At 55.3% G+C, this 23,294-nt stretch overlaps 6 protein-coding genes across 6 annotated transcripts; 2 read left to right on the forward strand and 4 right to left on the reverse strand.

Moving 5' to 3' along the window:
* Positions 1-698: 698 nt before the first annotated feature.
* ISF_08755 (hypothetical protein) lies at positions 699-1,955 on the forward strand (the record flags this gene model as incomplete). Its single annotated transcript, XM_018852358.1, has 1 exon — positions 699-1,955. One exon carries the CDS (start codon positions 699-701, stop codon positions 1,953-1,955), a length of 1,257 nt encoding a protein of 418 aa, XP_018700435.1.
* A 98-nt stretch (positions 1,956-2,053) lies between these two features.
* Positions 2,054-4,018, reverse strand: ISF_08756 (putative protein family, YAP/Alf4/glomulin; the record flags this gene model as incomplete). The annotated part of the gene is made up of 2 exons (XM_018852359.1): positions 2,054-3,028; positions 3,122-4,018. 2 exons carry the CDS (start codon positions 4,016-4,018, stop codon positions 2,054-2,056), a joined length of 1,872 nt encoding a protein of 623 aa, XP_018700436.1.
* Positions 4,019-9,110: 5,092 nt separating this feature from the next.
* Positions 9,111-9,655, reverse strand: ISF_08757 (hypothetical protein; the record flags this gene model as incomplete). The annotated part of the gene is made up of 2 exons (XM_018852360.1): positions 9,111-9,525; positions 9,579-9,655. 2 exons carry the CDS (start codon positions 9,653-9,655, stop codon positions 9,111-9,113), a joined length of 492 nt encoding a protein of 163 aa, XP_018700437.1.
* A 1,068-nt stretch (positions 9,656-10,723) lies between these two features.
* Positions 10,724-14,187, reverse strand: ISF_08758 (DNA polymerase gamma; the record flags this gene model as incomplete). The annotated part of the gene is made up of 2 exons (XM_018852361.1): positions 10,724-13,944; positions 14,025-14,187. The coding sequence occupies 2 exons, from the start codon at positions 14,185-14,187 to the stop codon at positions 10,724-10,726; spliced, it is 3,384 nt and encodes a 1,127-aa protein (XP_018700438.1).
* Positions 14,188-15,594: 1,407 nt separating this feature from the next.
* ISF_08759 (Zinc finger, RING/FYVE/PHD-type) lies at positions 15,595-16,949 on the forward strand (the record flags this gene model as incomplete). Its single annotated transcript, XM_018852362.1, has 2 exons — positions 15,595-16,675; positions 16,747-16,949. The coding sequence occupies 2 exons, from the start codon at positions 15,595-15,597 to the stop codon at positions 16,947-16,949; spliced, it is 1,284 nt and encodes a 427-aa protein (XP_018700439.1).
* Positions 16,950-17,698: 749 nt separating this feature from the next.
* Positions 17,699-22,850, reverse strand: ISF_08760 (hypothetical protein; the record flags this gene model as incomplete). The annotated part of the gene is made up of 3 exons (XM_018852363.1): positions 17,699-17,752; positions 17,827-22,592; positions 22,658-22,850. 3 exons carry the CDS (start codon positions 22,848-22,850, stop codon positions 17,699-17,701), a joined length of 5,013 nt encoding a protein of 1,670 aa, XP_018700440.1.
* Positions 22,851-23,294: the final 444 nt, after the last annotated feature.

Here is a 23,294-nt window from a genome sequence, read left to right on the forward strand (position 1 = left end):
AAGAGTGCACAACCTCCCACCGTGCACTTAACTATGACGGCTCGCTCGCCGGCGGCTTGAATTCTATTTCCATGGCTACTGACTACCATAATAAAGTGACCATTTTAAAAGCTAATTTACTGTAGCAACTGCATGAGGAATAAGTAGGTCCTCGTACAAGTGGCTGTCACATTGTGTCATGTTAATGTCACCACAAATTGTAAGTTGCATTTCTCATAGCTGCTGTCATCATGTATGTATATTGCCATAAAGCCTTGTCCGCAAGGGAATCTGCATCCATACCCAACATTAGCCTTGGCTCAACCACGAAGCTCTTCTGTTGGATGATTAATAAATGCTAATGTCTGTTTGTTATGTAATTGAATATTCGTTGTTGCCTTATTGTCGTGTTCTCAACACCTTGGCATAGAACAAGGGCATAGAACAGAGGCAAAATTAACTTTGAGTACTACCTTGCCGACTCAAATGAAGAGCTGGTTCACAATATTAAATAGCAATACTCTATTGAAATCAGATATTCAAAACTTAAATAAATGGCCAAGAAAGAAAATGCGGTGGCAGTGACAAAGAGCCAGGCAACAGCATCAGCCCCATGCATGCAGGTAGGCCAAACAGAACAGGACCCATAGAAAATATTACAGCAAACCACGAAACTCTCTGCCTGCATTCACAAACACATCACCACAACACAGCGCATGATGGCCGACGACAGCAAAGGCGCCCGAATCGCGATAAAGTTCGGCGCCTCGTCGTCCTCCACCAAGACGCCCGCGTCGACCCTCGGCAAGCGCCCGCGCGCCGCCGCCGCCGCCGCCGCCGCATCCTCCTCGTCGCGCGCCGCCTTTGGCGGTGACTCCGACTCCGACTCCGACCACGGCCGGCACGAGGCCATCACCGGCTTCGGCGTCGACGGCGCCGAGACGAAGCGCCGAAAGGAGGCGGTCACTCAGAAGGAGTACGTTATCGCGCGACAGCCGAACCGCGACTGGCGCGACGAGGTCAGGGAGCAGCGCCGCGCCCGGCGAGCCAGGAACCCGCCCCCCGGGGAGGCCGCGCAGGACGGCACGGCGGACAGGGCGCCGGCGGACCAGGACTCGAACATCCGGTGGGGGCTGACGGTCAAGGAGAGGAAGAATACCGCAGCCGACGACGACGACGATGACGACGACGACGACGACGCTGACAACGCAAATACGGCCGACAACGCTGACAGAGCCGACGATGCACAGGGGACCGCCGCGCCGCGCTCCGCGGACGACGAGGCCATGGACGCGCTGCTCGGCAAGCGCCGCGCCGCCGAGGCCAAGACCATCGTCGCCGCGACCGAGGACGACGCCTACGCGCGGGACGTCTCCGCCGCGGGCGCCGCCCCCACGCTCGCCGACTACGACGCGATGCCCGTCGAGGAGTTTGGCGCCGCGCTGCTGCGCGGCATGGGCTGGGACGGCACCACCCGGGGCGGCTCCAAGCCCCCGAAGCGGCGGCAGAACAGGCTCGGGCTGGGCGCGAAGGAGCTCGACGACGCGGAGGAGCTGGGCCTGTGGGACCAAAGGGGCGGGAGGAGGAAGAGGCCGCCGACGCTGGCGGATCATAGACGGGAGGAGGAGAGGAAGAAGGAGGAGCGCAGGGCACGGGCGGGCGGGGAGGGCTACAGGCGGGGGAGGGAGAGGGAGCGCGAGGGGGAGAGGAGGGCGGGGAGGGCTACAGGCGGGAGAGGGAGAGGGAGCGCGAGGGGGAGAGGAGAGGGCACGGGGGGGATAGGCACAGGCGTGAAGAGAGGGATAGGGATCGCCATCGTGGGTACGATCGAGACCGCAGGCGATAACGAGGTTGAAGAGCAAAAACAGCATTCATTGGCGTTTGAGGGGTTTTATAGGTTACACTACACACGTTGGTTTACAACAGCGCACGCCAGATATCAAAACAGGGTATCAAATACCACCATGTTGTGTTAATCAAGATGATGTTCATATATGCTTCGTGTTTCGTTATGCATTGCTAGTTCGATTTTGTACATTTCCCTTTACCCTGCCGCCCGTTCCTCCACATCGTCCTACCGCAACTTGACCCTCGCTAGTGTATCCGTCAGGATCGTCAACGTTCTCAGCGCCCGACCGTCCGTCGCCTCATCCAACTCCTCCGCCGGCGCCGCGCGCAGCACGCCCGCCATGTGCAGCAGGGGCTCCACGTACCTGTGCTCGACCGCCGCGGCCATGCCCGCGGGCGCCATGTCGCGCTGGGCATCCCCCAGCGCGAAGACGAGAAAGTTGGCGACCTGCAGCTGGAAGGGCCAGGCCTGGGCCCAGAACTCGAGCAGCGCGGCGGTGTCCTGCTCCTCGAGGTAGGTGAGGTCCGGGAAGAGGGCGTACTGGAGGCGCTCGAGGCCCTCGGCCGTCGCGAACTTGCTGCGGCTGTCCGGGGTCTTGCGGGCGGCGAGGATCTCGTCCTTGGTCCAGGAGACGGCGCAGGACTGTAGCGAGGAGAACATGCAGCTCTCGAGGACGTCCTCGAGGATGCCGAGGCGCGCGTCCTCGGGGAAGGCGTGCAGCGCGTGGCCGGCGAGGGTGATGGCCGACTGGCGCACGCGCGGGTTGGCGTGGAAGACGGCGACCAGGGTGAGCAGGTGGTGGTAGGCCATGTAGTCCCGCTGGTCGGGGGCGGCGGCGGGCGCGAGGAGGCGCGACTGCGTGTGCAGCCAGATGCCGAGGACGAGGATCGCCTCGAGGACCCCAGGGTTGGAGGCGATCTGCTCCTGCGGGCTGCTGCCGTCGAGGAAGCGCCCCAGCACGGCGTGGTGGTGCGGGAAGATGTGCAAGTCGGGGATGGAGTGCTGCGCGTCGAAGAGATCCGTGGCAAACATCCAGTAGGCGACGAGGGTGGCCAGGCCGCCGGTGGCCAGCCCCATGGCCTCGGGGTTCTCGCTGTCGAGCTCGCCGGACAGAGGGTCGGTGCATAGGTGCGAGGTGGTGAAGGCTTCCTTGATGGCATCAGAGGAGAGCTTCGACAGGCCAACATCGCTGGCCAGCGCCTATGCGGTAACAAGTCAAGTTAGCCATTCCGCGCGTAGCAGTGAACCTTGTCAGGTGATCAAGGGTCGTGTCGTTGAGCTCTCGCAACTCACCACTAATTGGCCAATCAGGCTGTCCCTGGCCTGCAGCTCGTCGACGTCCTTGAAGGCCTGCATCTGGGTCATGCGCCCCAGGACGATGCGCTCCGGGTAGGTGAACTCGAGCAGGCGCGTGGACCACTCGAGCGCGTTGGCGTTGACAAAGGCCTCGAGGACGCAGGTGACGAAGACCTGCAACAGACGTTGCACGAGCGCCGGCTCCCCGGCGTCTTGGCCTCCGGACCCCGCCGCCACTTGGCCGCCTTCCGGGTCTGGCGCGCTGCGGCTGGCGTCGCCGGGCTGAAATGAGGAGGTCCGCGAGATGACGGTGCTCGACTTGCGGGTGGGCAGCGGCGGGCGCTTCTGGCCGGACAGCGAGCGGACGAGGGCGATGACGGCGGCGGTGGCGTCGGGGCTGGCGGCGTCGTAGCTCCGGTACACGGTGTCGAGGGTGGTGTGCAGGAAGCGCGAGGGCGCCTTGACGCGCAGACGGTCGTGCAGGACGGCGAGCATGCCGCAGAGGGTGACGAACTGCTGCGTGGGAGGCACCTGGTCTTTTCGGCTATTTCCTTGACTGTCCTTTCCATCAAATTCTCCTTGTTCGTCTTCTTCGGAACCAACGGTGATCTTTTCCATGACCTCGAGAACTTTGAGAATGACTTCGCGCGGGTTGCCCAGATGCGCGACCCTCTCAAGACATGGCTCGCTGCCGGGTACGGCAATCAGCATCTCGACGAGATCCCAGCCAATCTCGCTCGTCAGCTCCACGTCGTCAAGAATGTCCCGCAGCTCCGGTAGCAGTTGTGGTGTCAGCGACATTTCGATGATGGTGAGGTAGGTCGCGGCGTCGGTGGCTGGCGGCTTGCTGTCACGCAAGCGATTGACGGCATCGTCAGTGGTGGCTGTCGCCATGGTGGGCAGAGCAGTGAGCAGAGCAGGCGGCTATAGGTGTTGTAATATAGGCTGGTGAACAGGTGGGATGGCTTGGGATGAAACCGATGACTTGGCGATGAGGACGAAATCTAGGAAAGATGTCGAGTACATGTATGGATATGCGGCTGCAACATTGACAAGCTTCAACGGCCGCAGATGGAAGATGGAGGGGGGAGGGGAGCTTTCGTCATGCCCCGCTTTGCCGTCTCGAGACGCCTTGTATAATCAATATGCCATGCAATGAATGGTGTGCAGCCTTTTCTCTTATTAATAATTATTATTTATAGTGAATAAAACCCTCTAAGCCACCCCCGTCCATTCCATGGCAGACATCTCAAACTCGTATTGCACCACCCAACGATCCACCATACATTCCTTGTCAAGGTAACTATGTACTGTACATACATAGGTATGTACTAACAAGGCAGCGGGCGCGCATAGTTGGCAGTAGATTGGTACAGCGCAGATCATGACCAACTTACCCTACAGCCACTGTACATGGTGTGACGTTTTTGCAAGTCCAGTCTGAATCAGGGAATTCTGAACAATTATGAGAGTGTTTGGTTTTATATATCATGGTTGAAATGGGTAAAGGGTGAATTTATTGTATAAGATGGGCTTATTAGCGCTGGGATGCAACGCGCCCGAAAAAGAGGCCCAACGACACAGGACCAGATACCTACCGACTGGTAAACACCACGCTGCCTTCGACTGTACACCACTTCTTAAATATTTCAATCCTTTGGCATATGCAGCCATCTCATCAACTTCCATGCACGCCAGACAACCACATGACTAACATGATGTATCCGAACACAGCCGCCCCCACCTCTCCTTCCCTCTCCTCCCCTCTCCTTCCCCCTCATCCCCCTCATCCAAATGCCCACGGGTGTTGTCACTCGGTACGCTTGCCACGATGGATGGTCTGAGCGTCGCTGCGAGCATTATTGCTGTTGTTGATATCTCAGTCAAGGTAATCTCTCTGTGTTCGCAATACTCTCAGACACTCGCCAATTCCCAAACCGAGGTGTCTCGACTCGCAACGCAAGTGAGGGCTCTCAAAACGACGCTAGATTATGCCCATGCTCTCATTGAATCACCGCAAGGCGGTTCACTTTCTACGTCGCGCCATCTACAAGAGCAGCTCACAGTATGTCGCACATTATTGCAAGGTCTGCAGAAGAAGCTCGAGCGCGTTGCTGCGCGTCAGGCAAAGCGCCGGCCGTCGCTACGAAACCTGGCGTGGCCAATCACCAAGGACGAGATCGATGCTTCAATCAGTACCCTCAGGGGATATCATGACAGCATCATGGCAGGCCTGCAGATTGATCAAACGTAAAGTTGATTCCAGGGGAAATTCTTTCAGTGGACTGACCCTGCATAGCACTTTGCTTCTTCGTATCAAGGATGGAGTCGACAACTTCCCTACTTTAACACAAGAGGATGGCTCTCTAACTCAGCCGCGTCCAGATCAGTCGTGAGTTGCCGTTACCGGCCATGTTCACCCTATGCTTACAATTCTATGCAGGTCTCTGTTGTTGGCTCTCAGTGACATGGAAGGGCGTATAGAGAGCGCCAGGGAGCGTCGTGAAGAGCAGGAGTGTCTTCGTCTCTTTCGACTTACAAATGACAGCAGAGATGCAACATACGAGTCGTACAAAAGTCGCGTGGAAGAGAGAGCCCCTGATACATGCCAGTGGTTTCTCAATCATGAGACTTTTCAGACGTGGCTGCAGCAGACATCAGGACTGTTATTAGTCTCCGCCGACCCAGGATGTGGCAAATCGGTATTGACGAAATACTTAATCGAAAGGGTTTTGCCGGATAACGCGACTGTCTGTTACTTCTTCTTCAGGGAGCAAGACCAAAATACCGTCCGTCAGGCACTTTGCGCGATTCTTCATCAACTTTTTGATCAGAAGCGCTTCCTTATCCAGCACGCCATGCCTTTTTTTGCCAAAGATGGACCAGGCTTGATCAATACTACAGAATCGCTCTGGAAGATTCTGCATAGTGTAGTCGAAGATATACGGACAGGGCCGGTCATCATTGTTCTTGATGCCCTGGACGAGTGTTTCCAAAGCGAGTTTGCAGCCCTAATCCGAGATCTGCAATATTATCAAGTTGGTCAGTCCCAGCACACGAAACTGCGGTATCTCTTTACGTCTCGGCCCTACGAGGCAGTCATGTCCAAATTCCGCGGGATGCGAGATACTTCCACAACGGTCCATATCCCGGGTGAGGAAGAGTCGGACGCCATCGGCCGGGAGATCACAGGTGTTATCGCACAGAAGGTTCAGCTGCTTAGTCAAAAACTTCTACTCTCTACTCGCATCAAGGACCATCTACTGAAAAGGCTTCAAGAAATTCCGCATCGCACCTACCTTTGGGTATACCTCATCTTCGACTACTTAGAGGATGTGGGCTTTGTGAGGACATTACGGGGTGTCGATTGTGTGATTGCAAGTCTCCCGCCCACTGTTGATGCGGCTTATGAGAAAATCCTTCGCAAAGCAAGTGATCATGCTTTGCTTCGCAAAGCATTGAGCATCATTCTCGCTGCGTGTCGCCCACTCACGCTAGACGAAATCAACATTGCTTTGAGCATTCACAAAGCATCACTGTCTCTGGATGACTTGGACATGGAGGTTAAGCAGGATTTTCAGCGGCGTCTCCAGTTCATCTCTGGACGATTTGTATCGATCCATCACGACAGGGTATACTTGATTCATCAAACGGCTCGCGAATTTCTGCTGGCCAATACAACTTCGCCATCAGAGCCCTTGCAAAGCTCGATTTGGCGTGGCACACTAACCTTGCATTGTGTGCACGGGGTCCTTGCCGGGCTGTGTATTCTGTACTTGAAACTATTCAACGCAGATGGTAGCTCTGCGAGGAGTGCTAAAGCCGAGGACGAGAACGCAGATGGTAGCTCTGCGAGGAGTGCTAAAGCCGAGGACGAGAGTGCTGCTGCCGCTGATACTCACGCCTTGCTGGGCTATGCAGCAGAGAATTGGGCTATGCATTTTCGCGAATCTGGTACTTCCGAGGATTCTACGCTCATCGCCTCGATTATCGAGATTTGCGATCCTGGGTCGAATAGCTACCGAGCCTGGTTTGAAATCTATCGCCGAACTACTGACATTTGGGTTACGGATTTTACGTCACTTATGATAGCTTCTCACTTTGGACAACTTGTTGTTGTCCAGAAACTTCTGCAAAACGGCGCGAGTGTGGAGAGACAAGACAGCAGATATTGCTGGACGCCATTGATGTTTGCCGCGGAGTGTGGACACACTGAAATAATCAAGGTCTTACTGGAGAACGGTGCACAGCTTGCGTCTGAAGCCGCTGATGGAGCCAATGCGCTACTATTCGCAGCTTCTCGTGGAAGAGAAGCCGCGACCAAGATTCTCCTAGAGAAGGGCAGCGGTATCGAGTCAAAAGACAAGAACGGCAGAACAGCACTATCCCTAGCCGCTGAAGCTGGGCACCTAAGCGTGGTTGCGCTACTCATTGGAAGTGATGCGAATATCGAGACGCGGGGTAAGGAGGGTAAAACGCCGCTGATCTACGCTGTTGCTGAGGCTAGAAGAAATGTCATGTCGCATCTCATAGCTCACGGCGCCGACGTTTCGGCCATGGACTACGAGAGAAAGGGTGTGCTTCATCACGCAATTGTCAATGACTTCTCAAAGCTCGATGACATCAAAACTCTCATTTCACTTGGAGCGGATGTCCACTCAGACGACGCTGAGAATATGACGCCGATGCATTACACGGTCCGATTCGGGCGAATTGATATCGCGAAACTTCTGTTTCTGGCTGGGGTTCCTTTTGACACAATGGTACATAGGCAAACGTGGACTCAAGGCTATGACGAAAATGGGAACCTGACATATACGCCCTCGGGTGTGCATACTTTTACCAAGTCTGGCCGGGGCCTTACACCTCTGCACTATGCTTCGTGGGTTGGGCATGACAAGATGGTTGAATTCTTTCTGCAACATGGTGCCGATCCCAACGCGTTATCCGACTACGGCGAGACGCCCGTCCACCTCTCCCTCGCGGCAACTATGAAAGGGACCGATTATCGTGATTATTGGTGCTCTCAAGACTGGAAAATAGAAGCTGTTCTGGATTTAGTTGACCCTCTTGACTCCGACGACTATGCCGCTACCCTCGAGAACATTGTACTCCAACGACTGCGGGTACTAGCTGCGCTTTTGAATTGTGATCGAACAGATGTCAATATTCACGATGATGATGGAGAATCTGCCTTGCATAAAATCCAGTATGCCGAGTACGCAAGGTTTGGCTCGGATGAACTTGTTACGGAACTGCTGCAAAAGAATGCGGTAGCCCTGAGTCGACCCCGCGACAACAAAACGCCGCTCCACCTGGCTTGTGAGAAAGGCGATGCTGATTGTGTCGTTTTGCTGGCGTCTCAAGAGCAACTACAGCTTCGCGATGCGAATGGTATGAATGCACTGCATCTCGCTAGCAGTAGTGGATGTATCCAAACCATGGAGGCAGTTATTCTAGCGTGTACGGAGCATCAAGTCGATCTATCATCTACAAGGGACAGTTTTAACAGGAACGCACTGCATTGTTACTTGAAGGTCATAATTCCGTCAACCCGCGGGGTCCAGCTGCTCCTTGACTACGGCGTGGATGCTCACGAGGGCTGATCTCACTGGACATGCGCCGTTTCTGCTGTAAAGGACAGCGACTGAGATTTAATGGTGCTTTTCCTTATGAGTCATGAATCAACTACGAAAATATACTCGAGTTCACCAGGTTACTAGGCGCGGGTCCTTCTCTACCGCTAGATGCTGCAATCGTGTTCTCTCCCTTTGCTCACCACAGCCTCCGCCTCTTTCGACCGTGGCTCTCCCGCTCCAGAATCCGAGTCGCCGCCGGGACAAACTCGACACCGCGTCTGCTGGCTTTCGGGAGCGCGTGCAGTTTCCGGTGGCTCCTGAGGTTGTCGAGCCTGTTGAACTGATCCTTCCCGCAGAACTCGCAGCGCAGAAAGGCCGGAGCGTCGCCGTGGATCCTGCTGCCGTTGTCAGCGCTCCCGGTCAGCGACGGCGCCCGGGGCAGGGTGGGGGCGTCTAAAGGACTTGTGGCAGCCGGCGTGGCCGCACGCGTACGGCGGCATCGACAGTTCGGCATCGGGCGCCTCGTCGTCGGGAGGCTGCCAGTCGTCGTCGGGCTGGGCCTGCGTGTCGTCGTCGTAGTCGTCATCGTCGTCGTCGCGGTTGTCGGGCTGGTAGATCGTGCTCGCCGATGCTGGAGGCAGCGCGACGGACGGGAAGCCGTACAGAGACTGCTCCTGTAAAGAAAACGGGGAGACGGGGGACGGGAAGATGAAGTCATCGTGGCTTCCGACCCGGGAGCCGGCGCTGGAGCCGGCGGGCAACGTCGGGCGAAAGTCTGACGGCACCGGGGAATCTCTAAACGTACGAGTCTGCGAATGCACTCTGGTAGCTCAACGGTTAGAAAAGTGTCCAGGGACGACGTCCCGGATACTGACGTGAAGGAGGGCTCGCTGGGAACCCGGCGGCTGCTGCTACTGTCTGGCTGGGATATCCTGCCCGTATCCAGCGGCATTGGATAGAATGATAGTGTTTCCGACGAGATCCAAGACGAGAACATGACGTGGAGAGCTTAGGAGAGGATCGAATGAAGGGATTCGAATTGAAAGTAGGTCCTGTATTGTAAGCAAGTTGACGAATGGTTTCTGAAGGAAGTCAAGTGGGAGCAATTGTGTCGACGTCAACTTGGAGCCTTGGCTTGCTGGGTAGTCAACCTAAATACCAACCCAATCTCTTCATAGAAGAGCAAGATATCACGGAGCCGCCGGATGTAATTAGACAGAATCCAGAATCATGATACTATATTGAGTAGAGGCCCGCCCTCGATGGCAGAGATGCTCTTCCCTCGCCGATCAGCCTTGTTATTACTTAGCTAGGTTTCTGCCAAAAGTCCGTTCCCCCCACATTCTCGCCTGGCATCTGGTAAACTTAATTTAATGAATTGCATACAAAGTATGATGTTGCGATGGCAAGATCGAGCTTGGACCCTTTCCGGCTTTGCACCAAATCTTGGTCCCCGGCTCCGCAACGTGATTCGCCGCGGCATCTCGAGTGTCTCGGCGCTTCATGGGGAGTAGCTGGGGCGGGCTAACCCTGGCTCGTTTGCGGAATTGTGCTTGACTCCCTCGCTTATTCGTATTGACCAACCAGTTGTCTGGGGGGGGGGAGATGCTTCCGGCTTGACAGCATGTTCTGACTTGTCTGCCAGCAGCCACTCGCTTAACCAAAGCGGCCTTGTTCTCGCCGGGCACCTACCTGCCTGCTGTTGCCCATCTACACGACTGAAGAGCCGAACCCCTTCAGCAACAAAAGATGCCGGTGTGAGTGAGCTCACAGGGACGAAAACGACATGAATTCAGAATGCTGGGTTCAACTGCCGCTTTACACATGCAATCCAAAAAAAAAAACAGAGTAGCCATGCAAGAGGAATGCGCACCATGTACATACGTACATCAAATGCCAGAACACAACGCCTAGAGTATTGATACATGACAGAAAACAAAACATCACCACCACGACAAACAACGTACATCAGCACGCAGGGTATCATACACTCAGTCATACACTCAGTCATACACAGCCCTTACACCCTCGAGCTTGTTGGCCGTAAGCCCTTGGTCGAGCTCTTCGCCCACGTCCACTTGCCCTTGGCGCCGCGAAACGAACCGCCGCTGCCCATCGCCTCGGCCACCGAGATGGGCTCGTCCATCGGCACCAGCTGCGGGTGCGCCCGGTACGGCAGCGCCGACTTGAGCGCGCGCTTGCTCATCGCCTTCTCCCGCGGCGGCTCCTCCTTGCGCATGTCCTTGATGATGTCGCGCAGCTCCGCCTCGTCGTCCGCGATCTGCGCCTTGATCAACGACACCCCGCCACCACTCGCAGCCTCCTCGATCGCCTGCATCACCGGCACCCGGGGCTCGTACGCGATGCCCTCCAGCCGCGGCGCCCGCCCGTCCAGCCCCGCGGCGCCCGCGCCCTTGGCCAGCAGCGCCGCCATGTCCAGGCTCTCGCCCGGCGGGATCGCCGTCGGGTGGCTCGGCGTCACGCACTCCATGTCCACCTCCTTGCGCAGCACGTGGTCGACGTCGACGGCCGAAAAGTACGCGCACGACTGCGGCAGGTCGTCGATGCCCACCTGCTGCGCGAACAGCGCCCGCGTCCACACGTTGGCCACCTGCAGCGCCATCGCCGCCCGGTACCGGTCCTCCTTCCGCACCAGGTACCGGATCTCGTCGTGCACCGTCATCGCCAGCCGCGCGTCAATGTTGAACCGTCGGGCCAGGTAGTCCATCGACACGATCAGCAGGTGCAGGTAGTCCACCCCCGACGACTGGATCGCCCAGTTGATCCGCGACGTCAGGTACCCCCCCTTGTTGATGAACCGGCCCATCAACGCCTCCGTGATGCCCGCTCCGAGCACCGGCGTCCGCGGCCGCTCCTGCTCCGCAAACTCTTCCAGCTTGTTGAAAACAAACGACTCGGTCCCGCCCCGCCAGAACGGCCGCTTGTATATCGTCCGTCGGCTTGTCTTGGTGCCCTTGGTGTTGGCGTACAGCTTCGACGCAGTCTCCAGCGTCTGCTTCTCCGACAGCTCGGGGTTGAACTGCCGGAGGAGAGTCGCGGCGAATTTGAGGCCCGCCCCGTAGATGCGCCCGTAGTTGAAGACCTTGGCATCGTTTCGCGTGATGCCTAGGATCGACGCCGTGCGCGAGTGTAGGTCTGTCCCGGCCGACTTGGTGCCTTCCAGCGTCATGAACCCGACAGCGTTGCCACCGTGAAGCTTGAAGGTCGCGTCGCCGATGAGGCTTGCAATCCACAGCTCCTGCGAGTCGACATCGGCACCGACAAAGCTGTAGCCTTCGGGGGCTCTCACCATGGCCTTGAGCTCCGAGCCAACACGGTTCTTCTTGGCATTGCTGGCAGTGAGCCACGTGTTTTCCACGGCTCGTCTTGTAATGGTACCCATGGGGATGATTTGTGGTAGGATAAAACCAAGGCCGTCTGCGGGGTTGGCCGACTTGTCAGGGTTGGGCAAGTCTTGGTTGCGGACAACCATCTGCGACATGATTCTATCGCGCGCACTGATCCAGTACGAGCACGAGGCGTTCATATCGAGAGCCTCCTTGGCGTACGAGTACTCTGATGATAGCGTGCCGTTCTCAAAGTAGGTCAGGTAGCCCTTGGCCATGGGGTTTGCGCAGCGGGCGGTTGGGCCGTCCTTGTGTGGAAGCTTGAAGTAGACGTGCTGCCTGTCGTCGCGCAGCTTGGCATCGGCCTCTTCAAGCTGGCATTGTATCATTTGCTTGCCCGTGTACTTTGCCGAGTTGGAACGGTCCGTCCGGAACGTCCAGCCGTACTTGTCGGACCAAAAGAGAGGATTGCCATCCCAGGCCATTCGTAGTAGCAATGGGGCGATTCGTGTGCGTACTGTAATGCTGATGGGGGCGTCATTCTTTTGAAACAGATCCTTGTACCATTGTGGACAGCCCGGCTTTTTTTGTCGCGCAGCCGGCCTGGGCGGATCGCCCTTCTTCTTGCCCTTGACCATGCGAATTTCCTGGCCGGACCAGTCGAGCTGCTTCATCCACGGGTCGTTTTGCCATTTTTCAGGGTCGTCTTTGATTTCGAGAGCCTTGTCCGTCAAGGCAACGAGTCGCTCTTGAACAGCGTCGGAGAGTTTGTGATAGGTGGCTTCGGTGTTGGAAATGTATGCGTCCCAGGACTTGTTGACGGGGAGGATAACGGAGGATAGGTGGCGGAGAGCGGCGAAGCTGACGGGGTGTGGGCATGTGTCTAAAAAGTTGGGCAAGACTATTTGGTAGACGCGGTGAGTGATGGCGACGTCGGCGGCGCAGTAGTCGAGGAGAGGGTCGAGTTTGGCAAGTATCTCCGACTTGTTTAATTCGCCAAAATCGTCGCGGACAGCCTTGTCGATGGTGACGTTGAGATGAAACTTGGCTACATCTCGCAGAGAGTTGACCGAGCTGCGTTCGACCCAGAGCTCTTCCTCTTCATGCATGCCTCTGTTGCTCAACAGTTCAGCCAGCTCATTGTCGGGCGTCTGGCTGGCGACTCGCTCGCGAAGCTCCCGGTTCTTCTTGTGCCTCATCCAAGTGGGACGCTGCTGTGAGCACATGCCATTGACAGCGACGTGTAGTGACATTGTATCCATGAAGTAATTTCTGGTTTGCTTGATGTCATACTCTTCGAGGATGCGGGCGCGATCAAAGCCGACGTTGTGGCCGACAATGAGCCGCTCCTTGGTGGGATCGCCAAGGGGAATGAGGTGCTTGTCGTTCTCGGTCTCACCCAGCAGCCACGGCGAGAGCCAGGCATACCAAGCCGTAGGGCCTACAGCGCAGGCCATGACGGCATACGGGCTCTCCTTCCACATGACCTCGGTATCGAAACACAGGGCCGACTCGTCGGGGGCGTCGACCTGCTCGGTGCGGCCATCGGGGTAGTACTTGGTCCAACCACTGCGGCGAATCCATTTTCGAGGCTTTGGAGGTGGATTGGCGCGCGAGAACTGCTTAGCCAGGCTGAGGTATGGCCCGGCGCAGTCGACGCCTAGCTTATGGAAGTGCTCGTCGAGAGTGCGACCTTGGAGTGCGGGGAGGTCGAATGCGATAGGAGGCGCGTCGTCGGTGTTCTTGCCGAGCAGATCATGGCGTTTGAGATGGTCTTTAGATAGATTGACAAGCTCTTGAGGAGGGGGGGTGGCGCCGTTGGGAAATAGTTGATCAAACACATACGTGCTAAGCTGCTGGACACCGATTTCGTTATACCGAGCAGTGGATGGGACTGGATGCGCCGGGTTAGCGGGCTGCACGGCGGATTGTAGCCGCTAAGCAGTATGGCGAGGGTCACCGGGTTTGACATACGGGCAAGAGACTGGTTCTTTTCTGAGGCGGCATCTGCGGTGACGGATGCGAGGTGTCGCGCAAAGGTTGTCGCGAGCGGTCGATGCGCGCCGTGGCGCACAAGGCGCAATCTTGTGGTGGCGGCACGCTGGAGGCACCCAACGGCAGGATGAAAGGCGCGCATTGCTATGGATTCTTCATGTCGAGCAGAGGCGAAGCAGCATGACGAAGATGAAAGAGAATATATGGAGGGGAAAGGAAAGAGCTAGATGGCGGGCGGGGGACGGACACGGGGCGAGGCACGCGAAGGACAGGAGGTGGTGGTAATTGAAATGAAGGGGGCGATTTTCTTTTGCTGCGCAAGTGGTTAGCGCTAGATTCTGGCGGCTTTACAGTGGTCTGAATGGGGTTCCTTCTGGCACCTCGCAGCGGGGATTTCGATACTTTTAGGGGCGACTTCCCCTAAATTTGTAGTGGAGCCCACCCTCGCCGGGGCTGTAGGGCCGCGGAAGAATTTGGGACTACTTAGATAACTAGATACAAGATGAGAATGAGAGCTAGTTAGCAAGGATGAAGCAAACGCAGGGAGGCCATCGACGCCGAACTAGGTTTTAGCAAAGGATCTTAGGAACTCCAAAATAAGTTTAAAGCGCTGGTTTGTACAGTCATCAAGCCCAGTCAACCTGGGCAGCATGGCCATATCAATCTTGATACACACTGATGGTACAAAGTCCCATACATCTAACATAATGGCAAGGAATAAGTAGGCATAAAATTGTGAAGTAGTACATCCAGCTCATATGGAAAGCTAAATTGTTCTTCTATCCGGCCATCAACGATATGTGTTGTGTGTTGGCTGCAATGCGAATCCCGATTATGTAAGCCTCATCGTGTAATCAATAGGGTGAGAGCCTGAAGGGAATGTGACGCGCCCTTGCAGCAGTGTCACTCACTCATGCTGGAGCGAGAAAAGGAACGTGAAGGAACGAACAAGAAAAAGATAAATCACGAATAGCCAACGAGTGATAAAGCTAATGTATACAGTTTCATAAAAGACTTTTTTATAAATTTTACAAACTGACTTTATATAACGTTAGAACAACCTTTCAAACCCAAACAAGGCAACAGTAACTCAATCACCCCACAATACGCAGCCGGCCACCCAATCGGCGCTAGCCCTGCTCTGAAATGTACCACAGAGCAAACCGCCACCAATCTGCCATACATCCCTGCTCCGAAATACATCGTGCAGCTGGCCCTGGCTGACCTTCACTTCCTCCCCACTATCGTGCTTGAAGGCCGCATCTGAACCTTTCCCCCTCACCATCCGCCTTACCACGTCGAAAGATCCCTGACTGGGGTGTCGTCGCCATGATTTCCGGCCTCTCAACCTACCTCCCGACGACAATCCTAATCCATTCATCCTAGATTCAGCAGCCGCCGTGCCCTGTAGCCGCCTACGGACCATTGCCCCCGCTACCAAACGCCGCGCGCGCGCGCGCGCCAATATCAGAAACACCTCCCGCCCTCCCCGCTCGCGTCAGGCACCCAGGCCAGCCAAACGAACGAACGCTCGGTCTCTCTCCCGGCCATGTCTCTCGCTTCTGCCTCGCCGCGGAGAGCATCGCTCGACTCTGACGTCGTCCTTGTATCAACCTCGCCGCTCCCGCCTCGCGCCCGCCATCGCCACCGTCCTCAGGCCCTGCAACCACCGACGACCATCACGACAGCAGCCGCCGCCGCGATGCCGCCTGCCTTCTCTTCGTCACCCAGACACTACGCCCACGCCTCATCGTCCCCTCGACACCACGTACACGACAACTCGCCGCATTTACGCACTCGCAACCAAAGTTTATCAACACCCAACGACAGTTTATCAAATCACCAAAGCCAAACCATGTCCTCGTCTCGACCGCGGCCTCGACGAGCCTCGCCCTCACCCGACTCCTCAGTGTCATCATCAGACTTTGACATTTCTCAAACTCAGTTCGAGGCCACGCCGTCCGACTCAACCGACTCGTCCGACGACGAGTACTTAGAGGGCGAGACGCCCAGCGACGACAACATGGCCCGCCCCCCGACACAATCAAATTCCACTCGAAGCTCTTCGCCTTACTCAGACTATAGCAGCATCGACGAAGATAACCTTGGCAATCTTCACACTACAAACGCCGCTATAGACGTGCCCGACTCACCCCTTCAACCACTACACGCCGGCCCTTCAGCCAACACCACACAAGCCACTGATTTCTCTCTCCCCGAGACTGAGCACTCAACATCATCCCTCTTTGACCAGGTTCAAGACCAGGTTCAAGACCAAGGCTCCACCGAAACAGCGTCTACTTCGTTTTCTGAAGACATGCCTCGACTTCGAAGCACGGCAAGGGGTCTTTTTGGCCCGGATCGCAATCATTGGCGCCTTGGCGAACGGGGAAAGCCGTACATCATTAACTTGACCGGGCTGCCGCGCTCTGAGGTCTTACCAACGGAGTCGCCCGTATCGGTGGACAGAATCCCCGATGAGGACCTCGAGACCATTGATCTCACCAAGGCTCAGGTCGCCCCAGAGCCAGAGCTAAAGAAGCGCGTCGTGGACAACCGGATCAAGCTGGCTACCTATCAATGCCCCATTTGCATGGACAATGTCACCGACCTGACGGTCACGCACTGTGGTAAGTATTCTATAATCATCCCCCCGCCAATCCCCCTGGATTTTGCCCTTACTGACCCCTCCTCGCACCAGGCCACCTCTTTTGCATGGACTGTCTTAATCACTCCATGGACGTGGAGGTGACCAAGGGCAAATGTCCCATGTGTCGCTCCAAGATTGACACCAAGCCCCGCGAGGCCTACAGCACCAAGACCAAGGGATACTGGCCACTTGAGCTCAAGCTCATGACCAGATCCAAGAAGGGAAAGAGAAAAGCTGAGGAAATCTCAACTTGACATCATTCCCGTGTTCTTTTTTTCTTGATTCCACTGGCATGGATGGGGCGTTCTTTTTTTTTTTAGCGACGGGAGAAGGATGACATTGGAATCAGGCGAGACCTTCTTATGGCAGGATATACCCCCTATTTCTCCTTCTCTGCTCACACAGCGAACCTTGTCTCTATATATCTCGGGGCGTTTGGTGTCTATGGCTAAACTTGCTTCTTCTTCATTGTATATACATTCCATATGGGAATAGAGATAGCACAATGCAATATTTCAGTTAAACTTACTCTAGGCCATGACAGCTAAACTTGCTTCATCCAGTGCCATGTGGAAATAGAGGGTAGTGCAGTGCTGGCGACCTTGGTCTTGCAGGCTGTGACAGCTCTCTCTGGTGGTGATGGTGATGTCGTTGTGCTTTGCCTTCAATGTCACGTTGTGCTTCTTCCATCTGCGTCTTGCGTGTTTCCAGATTTATCCGACTTCCAGGCAGACAGACGGACGTAGACTCGGCAGCAGGCAGGAACACGGCAAGGCTGCCGTCAATCACCACGTACATGACATAACCAGTTCGTAGGGCCAAGCTTTGCGCAAATTCGTAGCGCTTTCTCGGAAAAGAATTACCATGTTCCACTGTAAGACAAGATTACAAAAAAAAAAAGCACCAATATTCGAAACAGAAAAACTCCCTCCCTATTTGCCTTCTTATTTTCGTCAAAATCCCAATGTCCCTTCTATCGAACATGCCCAAGTCCTTCTCTCGCTCAATGGAACAGTTTGCGGGTCGTCCTTGGTTCCGGAACCGCTTCGTTGTCAAACTATACCCAGAAAGTTAGTAACGCCGCCCTTGCCTTCGCGCCTTGCTTGACAGCAGCACGTAGAACAAACTCACCTCGATGAACCCCGTGGCGGCAATGACCACCATCAGCGCGGCCGCCAGCTCCTCCACCTTCTCCTCCAGCACCTCGCCGTCGTCGCCGGGGGCGTGCGTCCCGATGCCCGCGCTGCGCTTGAGCGTGTGCGCGACCAGCATGCGGTGGTCGGCGAGGAACCGGCGGCCCTGCGCGATGCTGTGGCTGCCGCGACTGAGGAGTGCCACGCCGACGATGCGCGTGACCTTGGCGAGCAGGTCATAGTGCTGCTCGAGCGCGCGCCGGCCCCCGTCGTCGTGCCCGCCGCCGCGCAGAAGCTGCAGCTCCGGGTCCGCCGCGTACAGGCCGGAGAGCTCGACGACGCGGAAGATGTTGGCCTGCATCACGTACTGCGCGCCGTTGCGCGTCTGCGCGACCTGCAGTAGTAGCGCGAGCTTGGCGTTCTGGTTGTTCTGCAGGTCCGTATCGCCGCGGCCGTCCCCGGCACCAAATGCCTCCTGCCAGTCCACCATGACGCTGCGTAGGGTGTCCACCGTGATGCCGATGAAGTTGAGCCGGTTCAGCATGTCCACCACGTGCTCGTCGTCGACCTGTCGCCCGGCGTTGACGAGCCCGTTGAGGAGAATATACGCGGCCGTCTGGCTGCTCGGCGCGCCGCAATACGCATCGTCGCAGATGGCGTTGATGAGGCGCTCGCCATATGTACGCACCGTCTGCATGATCTGAAGATTAAAGCTGCGCTTCGTCTCGTCCGGTGCTCCGGTGAGATATCGGTAGCAAATCTCGTAGTAAATAGCGCGCAGCTCGTGAGATCCAGCCCACTTGCTGATGGCTTGTAGGCATATTTGGAAGAGCTGAAACAGCTTATCGTGTATGAGGTTGCCGATAGCCTTGCCTTGTTTGTCGGTTGTGCTCGATTCCTTCAAGTCTAGACGTGAAAGCAAGATTCTGGCCAGCTTGGCAAGATCCATGGCTTCCACAGGGCTCTCAGAGGCACAGGACTCTAGGCTGGGGAGGATCGCCTGAAGGGTTTGCAGAAAGAACGATGTTCGGGCCGTCCCATCAAAGTCATTGGACTCAACCATGATGAGTAGCAGCTTTGTCCACGACTTGAGTACTTGCAAGCTTTGCTGACGTAGCTGTAGTTGGCGATCGGTAGAGGCCAGATGATCTATAATTACTGCTTCTTCCCTCTCAATTGCAGCGATAGTCTGTGCCGTCACCAATGCGTCCCTGGTCTTGCCTTGCCTCTTTTCGTTTTGCTTTATTAAAAGCATCTCCTTCACGCGCTCGAGATTGTGCATCTTGTTGCCGTCGCCATCGTCCTCCACGCAGAACGAGGGATCAATGTCCTGGTAATACTCTAGCTGAAGAACAGGTACCGCCCAGATGCCTGACGGTAATACGAAGTCATACAGGTCGAAGATTGTGGGTGTCTGAATGCGCTGGTTGTCCTCGACAATTTGGCCATTGAGCGCCTCAAAGATCCGTCGTTTGACGCTTGGCATACGGCCTTGAGCAATCATGCACAACTCCATGGCAAAGTACTCCAAAATAATGCGCCTTAATATAAGGAATTGTGACAGAGCAGGGCAGCCGTCGGTCAGGGGGAAGTGGATGGCGGCTACCTGCTGGCCCTCCCACGGGATGTTAGGCTGGATGATGTTTTCGCGTAGAAGCAGGTGGAAGAAGAACTCATTGTCTCGTAGCTCCTCGATGACGAGCTTTGATGAGAGAGGCGAGCTCCATAGCACCTGAAGAATGCGCATGGCTTTGCATCGGATGGAAATAAGCCATGCTCTCATACCTTGACCATCCATACAAGGGAGGTCTAGCACGAGTCTCACTAGGCTGTGGAATAGTGACTTCCTGGTAGTGAATGCGTCATCAAGTCCTAGCGAATCGACGCCGCATTTGAATCCAAGAAGCAAATGAGCAATTGTTGGCCGATTTGGAGTCTCCTTCAAACACTTTAACAGAAAATCAAGCACGTAGCACTTGGTGATATAGCTTGGTGAGCCAGCCTCTCTACCGGGTTCCAGAGGAGACTGCAGTTCGGAGATGAAAGCTCTTGAGATGGATTCGTACTCGCCATTCGCTTCCATGGCCACGACAGCCTTGTTCCTGTGACCGGCTCTAGCTGAACCCGCCCACTCCGCTGTGATGCGAGAAGAAGACGACATCAGACCGAGAAGCCGCAGACACGCGAGTGTCAACTCTGGATGACCAATCCCGCAGTAATTGCCAAGATCTACCACAAAGCTCAGCCGAGTGACAAGCCCATCGTCAAAATACGAGTACGCGGCATTGGGGACGGGCTGTCGCTGATGATTGCTCTTCTTGATCAAAGGTCGCACCAAGTCCCGGTAGGTAGTTTCGAGGTCCATGACTTTAGAGATGAGCTCAACAGCCCGGAGGATGCCCAGAATGAGGGGCGAGTCAGGAGCAGCATTGCCAACTTCCAGTGCCTTTTGATGAATAATATTATAGAGGGCTGCCGTAATTTTGTCGTTGTACATCCACTCCATGACCCTGGCAAATGGATGCCTTATCACGTATGTTGCCAAGTCAGACGTTGCAATAGCAGAGTCAATGGCAAGGTTGGTAGTATTAGCCATGATGATCAGGTCTTCGTTGAATGTGGACAGGCAGGTCAGCATAAACTCGAGGCAGGTTAGCCTGAGAACTCGCGTCTGGTAAACATCCTGGAGATCCTGCGCCTTGCTAGCAAACACTTGCCCAATAACAAAATCAATGTAGGCCTCGATGCCAGAAAGTCGGGCAGATGCTCCAAGAGAGTCGCCGAACGGAAGAGAGTCATTAAGCGGACTGCTATCGACTGCAGGCGATACAAGTGCTAATAAGAGCTTCGTAAACGCCTGTGGTTCGTCGAACCCGTTGCTCATCTCATCCAAAATTCGATCCATTGAGACGACAGGCTGTACTTGCCCTTGCCGAAGGGATCCGGTGGCATGTGCGGGAGACTGGGCGTATTGCCCCGTACTCCAGTTGTCCAGACACAGCCACATAAGGTTGCTTTCCTCCAACGTCTTTCGCGTCAGCATAGCTGTCAGGGCCATGAATATACAGGCGCGTAGTCGCGATGGTATTTGGCTGCTAGCAAGGTCAAGCAGTTTGTCGACAACGGGGTAGTCAGGATTTCGTAGCAAAAACTGTCGCGCGATCTCACTCTCAGATGCAAGCTTAGTCATGAGGCGGAAATAACACTCCAGCATCATGGCAGACTCAGGCTCCGTCTCCACGACATCTGCATGTGGTTTCGTGTTCCGGTACCGTGTTGTTGGTGTGGCTGTTGGCTTCTGCTTGATCTTTTCTGAGAAGAACTCCAGCTCGCGGAAGATCTGCATCCAAGTCAGAGATTGAGTACGTCGCATCTTCCCAGAGGAATGATGGCCTTCATCGAGCAGAAAATCGTGGGCCGCTGTCGCACACTCGTCGTTCTCTGAGATTGCTTGCAGCATTTCGCAGAATGCAGCAACTAAAGGCGTCGATGCGCGCCGCGACGCCCAGTGCATAAATCCGGCCAAGTTGCTATCCGGATCTGCCCAAAACGCTGCTGCCGCATCGGCTCGGCGTTCGTAGACGTTTGCAATTATCAAGAGGAAGCGTTCCAGATCAAGGTCTTGCTCATGGACTTGACTAAGTTGGCGTTGCTCATCTTCTTCCACTCGTAGTTTTCGTAGAACATCGGGCATGTTGGTAATGAAAGCGTCAACGAACAGCTCCAACTGGCTCATGAGTCGAAACTGAAAATATTCAGAGAATTGGACAATGTCGGTAGCAAGCGGCGTTGATTTGCGCTGTAGCCATTTGCGCATGCCCACTCGGACAGGGTCATGCCAATCCGGTGTGCGGACGTCAGTTACAACCGTTAAAAGGAAATCAAACGCGCCGTCCTTTAATGCATCCATGAACACCTTCGATCTCTCGCGATCCCCATCGACTAGCTCAGGATCAGGTACGCTGGTCGGTTCGTCAGCCCAGTAGCCCGAGTACTCCGCCAACCACATTGCCTTGAATGCAGCCTGAAGGTAGGGCAGCGGCCAAGCGGAATCGTCGATAACAGCAAAGAGCTTAGAGTGAAGATCCGTTACACGCGCAAGATCCATTCCACTTTCCAACGAGCCGAAAGCGACAATATATGCACTAAGGGCTGGCAGCAGATGTACCAGAAGGCAATCGTATTTGTCAGATCGCTTCAGGACGTTGACGAAATTCATCAAGTCGGCAGTTTCAGCCTGCCTCTTGGAGGCAGCCCAGCAGAGAATCGTAGCCAACGATTCATGTTGTTGTATAAGACTGATGCGCGAAAACTCGATAGTTTCCATCTGCTCAGACATGGGTTGACCCATTGTTTGGGCGGCCGCGATTTTGTCGCCGAGCTTTTGTAGCCATGTTTTGATCTCGGCCATGGCAGTCATGTATCGAGGCACGTTGCGCTTTTGTCCTGTCGCGCCTGGTTGTAGCACTCGTGCTTCGACATATGCCTTGATACCATCGAGGGGGGTCGATTCTTCGGCGGTTTCGAGCGCGTAGATTTCGAAAAGAATTCGCAAGATGTCGAGCGCATACTTTCGCTGCTGGTGGAAACGAATGATGGCACATTCTAGAAGTGATCGGCCGAGTATTGAGGGGTCTTCCTCCGAGTCAAGGAGGAAACGAGCAGCATCAAGTTCATCAAGGTCGAGCTCGTCCGAGAGTGTTAACGCGTCTTGTTGGAAGATGTCATTGATAGAAAGCTCTAGGCCGTCGAGGACAATTTTTCCTACAAAAAGTTATAAAAATTTAGTCAAGGTGCCGGGGAAAGACGCATATGATACCGCGGCGTACCAGACTTGATCAATTTCCTGCTTTCTTCGCTCCGACAAGGGCGCTCCCACACTCGTCCGAGCTCGCGCTCAAAGTTTTCGACGAGGGCTTCATTGTCAACGCTGCTCGCATCGGCATCACTGCGCCCACTTTGCAAGGCGACAAGCTCTCCGTGAAACGCCTGCAGCGCATCCAATGTTGTGAGGTCGGCCATTGTGGCGGTCTTAATCCGTTCGCATGGTGGGATAGAACGCGCGACCAGTTGGCAGACCTTTGCGCCGTGCTGCGGGTTCACGCGAGGGTGCGCAAGAGGTTCCTAGAGTTGCAATAGGGAGTCACCCACAAGCTGAAAAATAGCAGATCCAATGCCGACTTTCGTTTTCGCTGTGAAGCTGTCGATGTATGTTGAGGTTGGACTTGGTAGGTTACCAGTAAACAAGTTCGCAGGCGGTGAGAATTCTGCCGTTGGCTGAGCTAGGGGAGCTTCAAGCTCCAGTGCCTTGTTGACTTTCTGGCACTGTCGCACCAAGCAGCTCGGGAGAGACTTCCACGCGCCCAACATTGCCACGTGTTGATACTAATATGCTCTGGAAAAAGGGTCATATGGGCTTTTCATTGTCAATCCCTGTGTATCAATGTTAGTCCACCGCGCCCTGAC

This window comes from Cordyceps fumosorosea (assembly GCF_001636725.1).
Source record: "Cordyceps fumosorosea ARSEF 2679 chromosome Unknown scaffold_35, whole genome shotgun sequence".
Lineage (NCBI taxonomy): Eukaryota > Fungi > Ascomycota > Sordariomycetes > Hypocreales > Cordycipitaceae > Cordyceps > Cordyceps fumosorosea.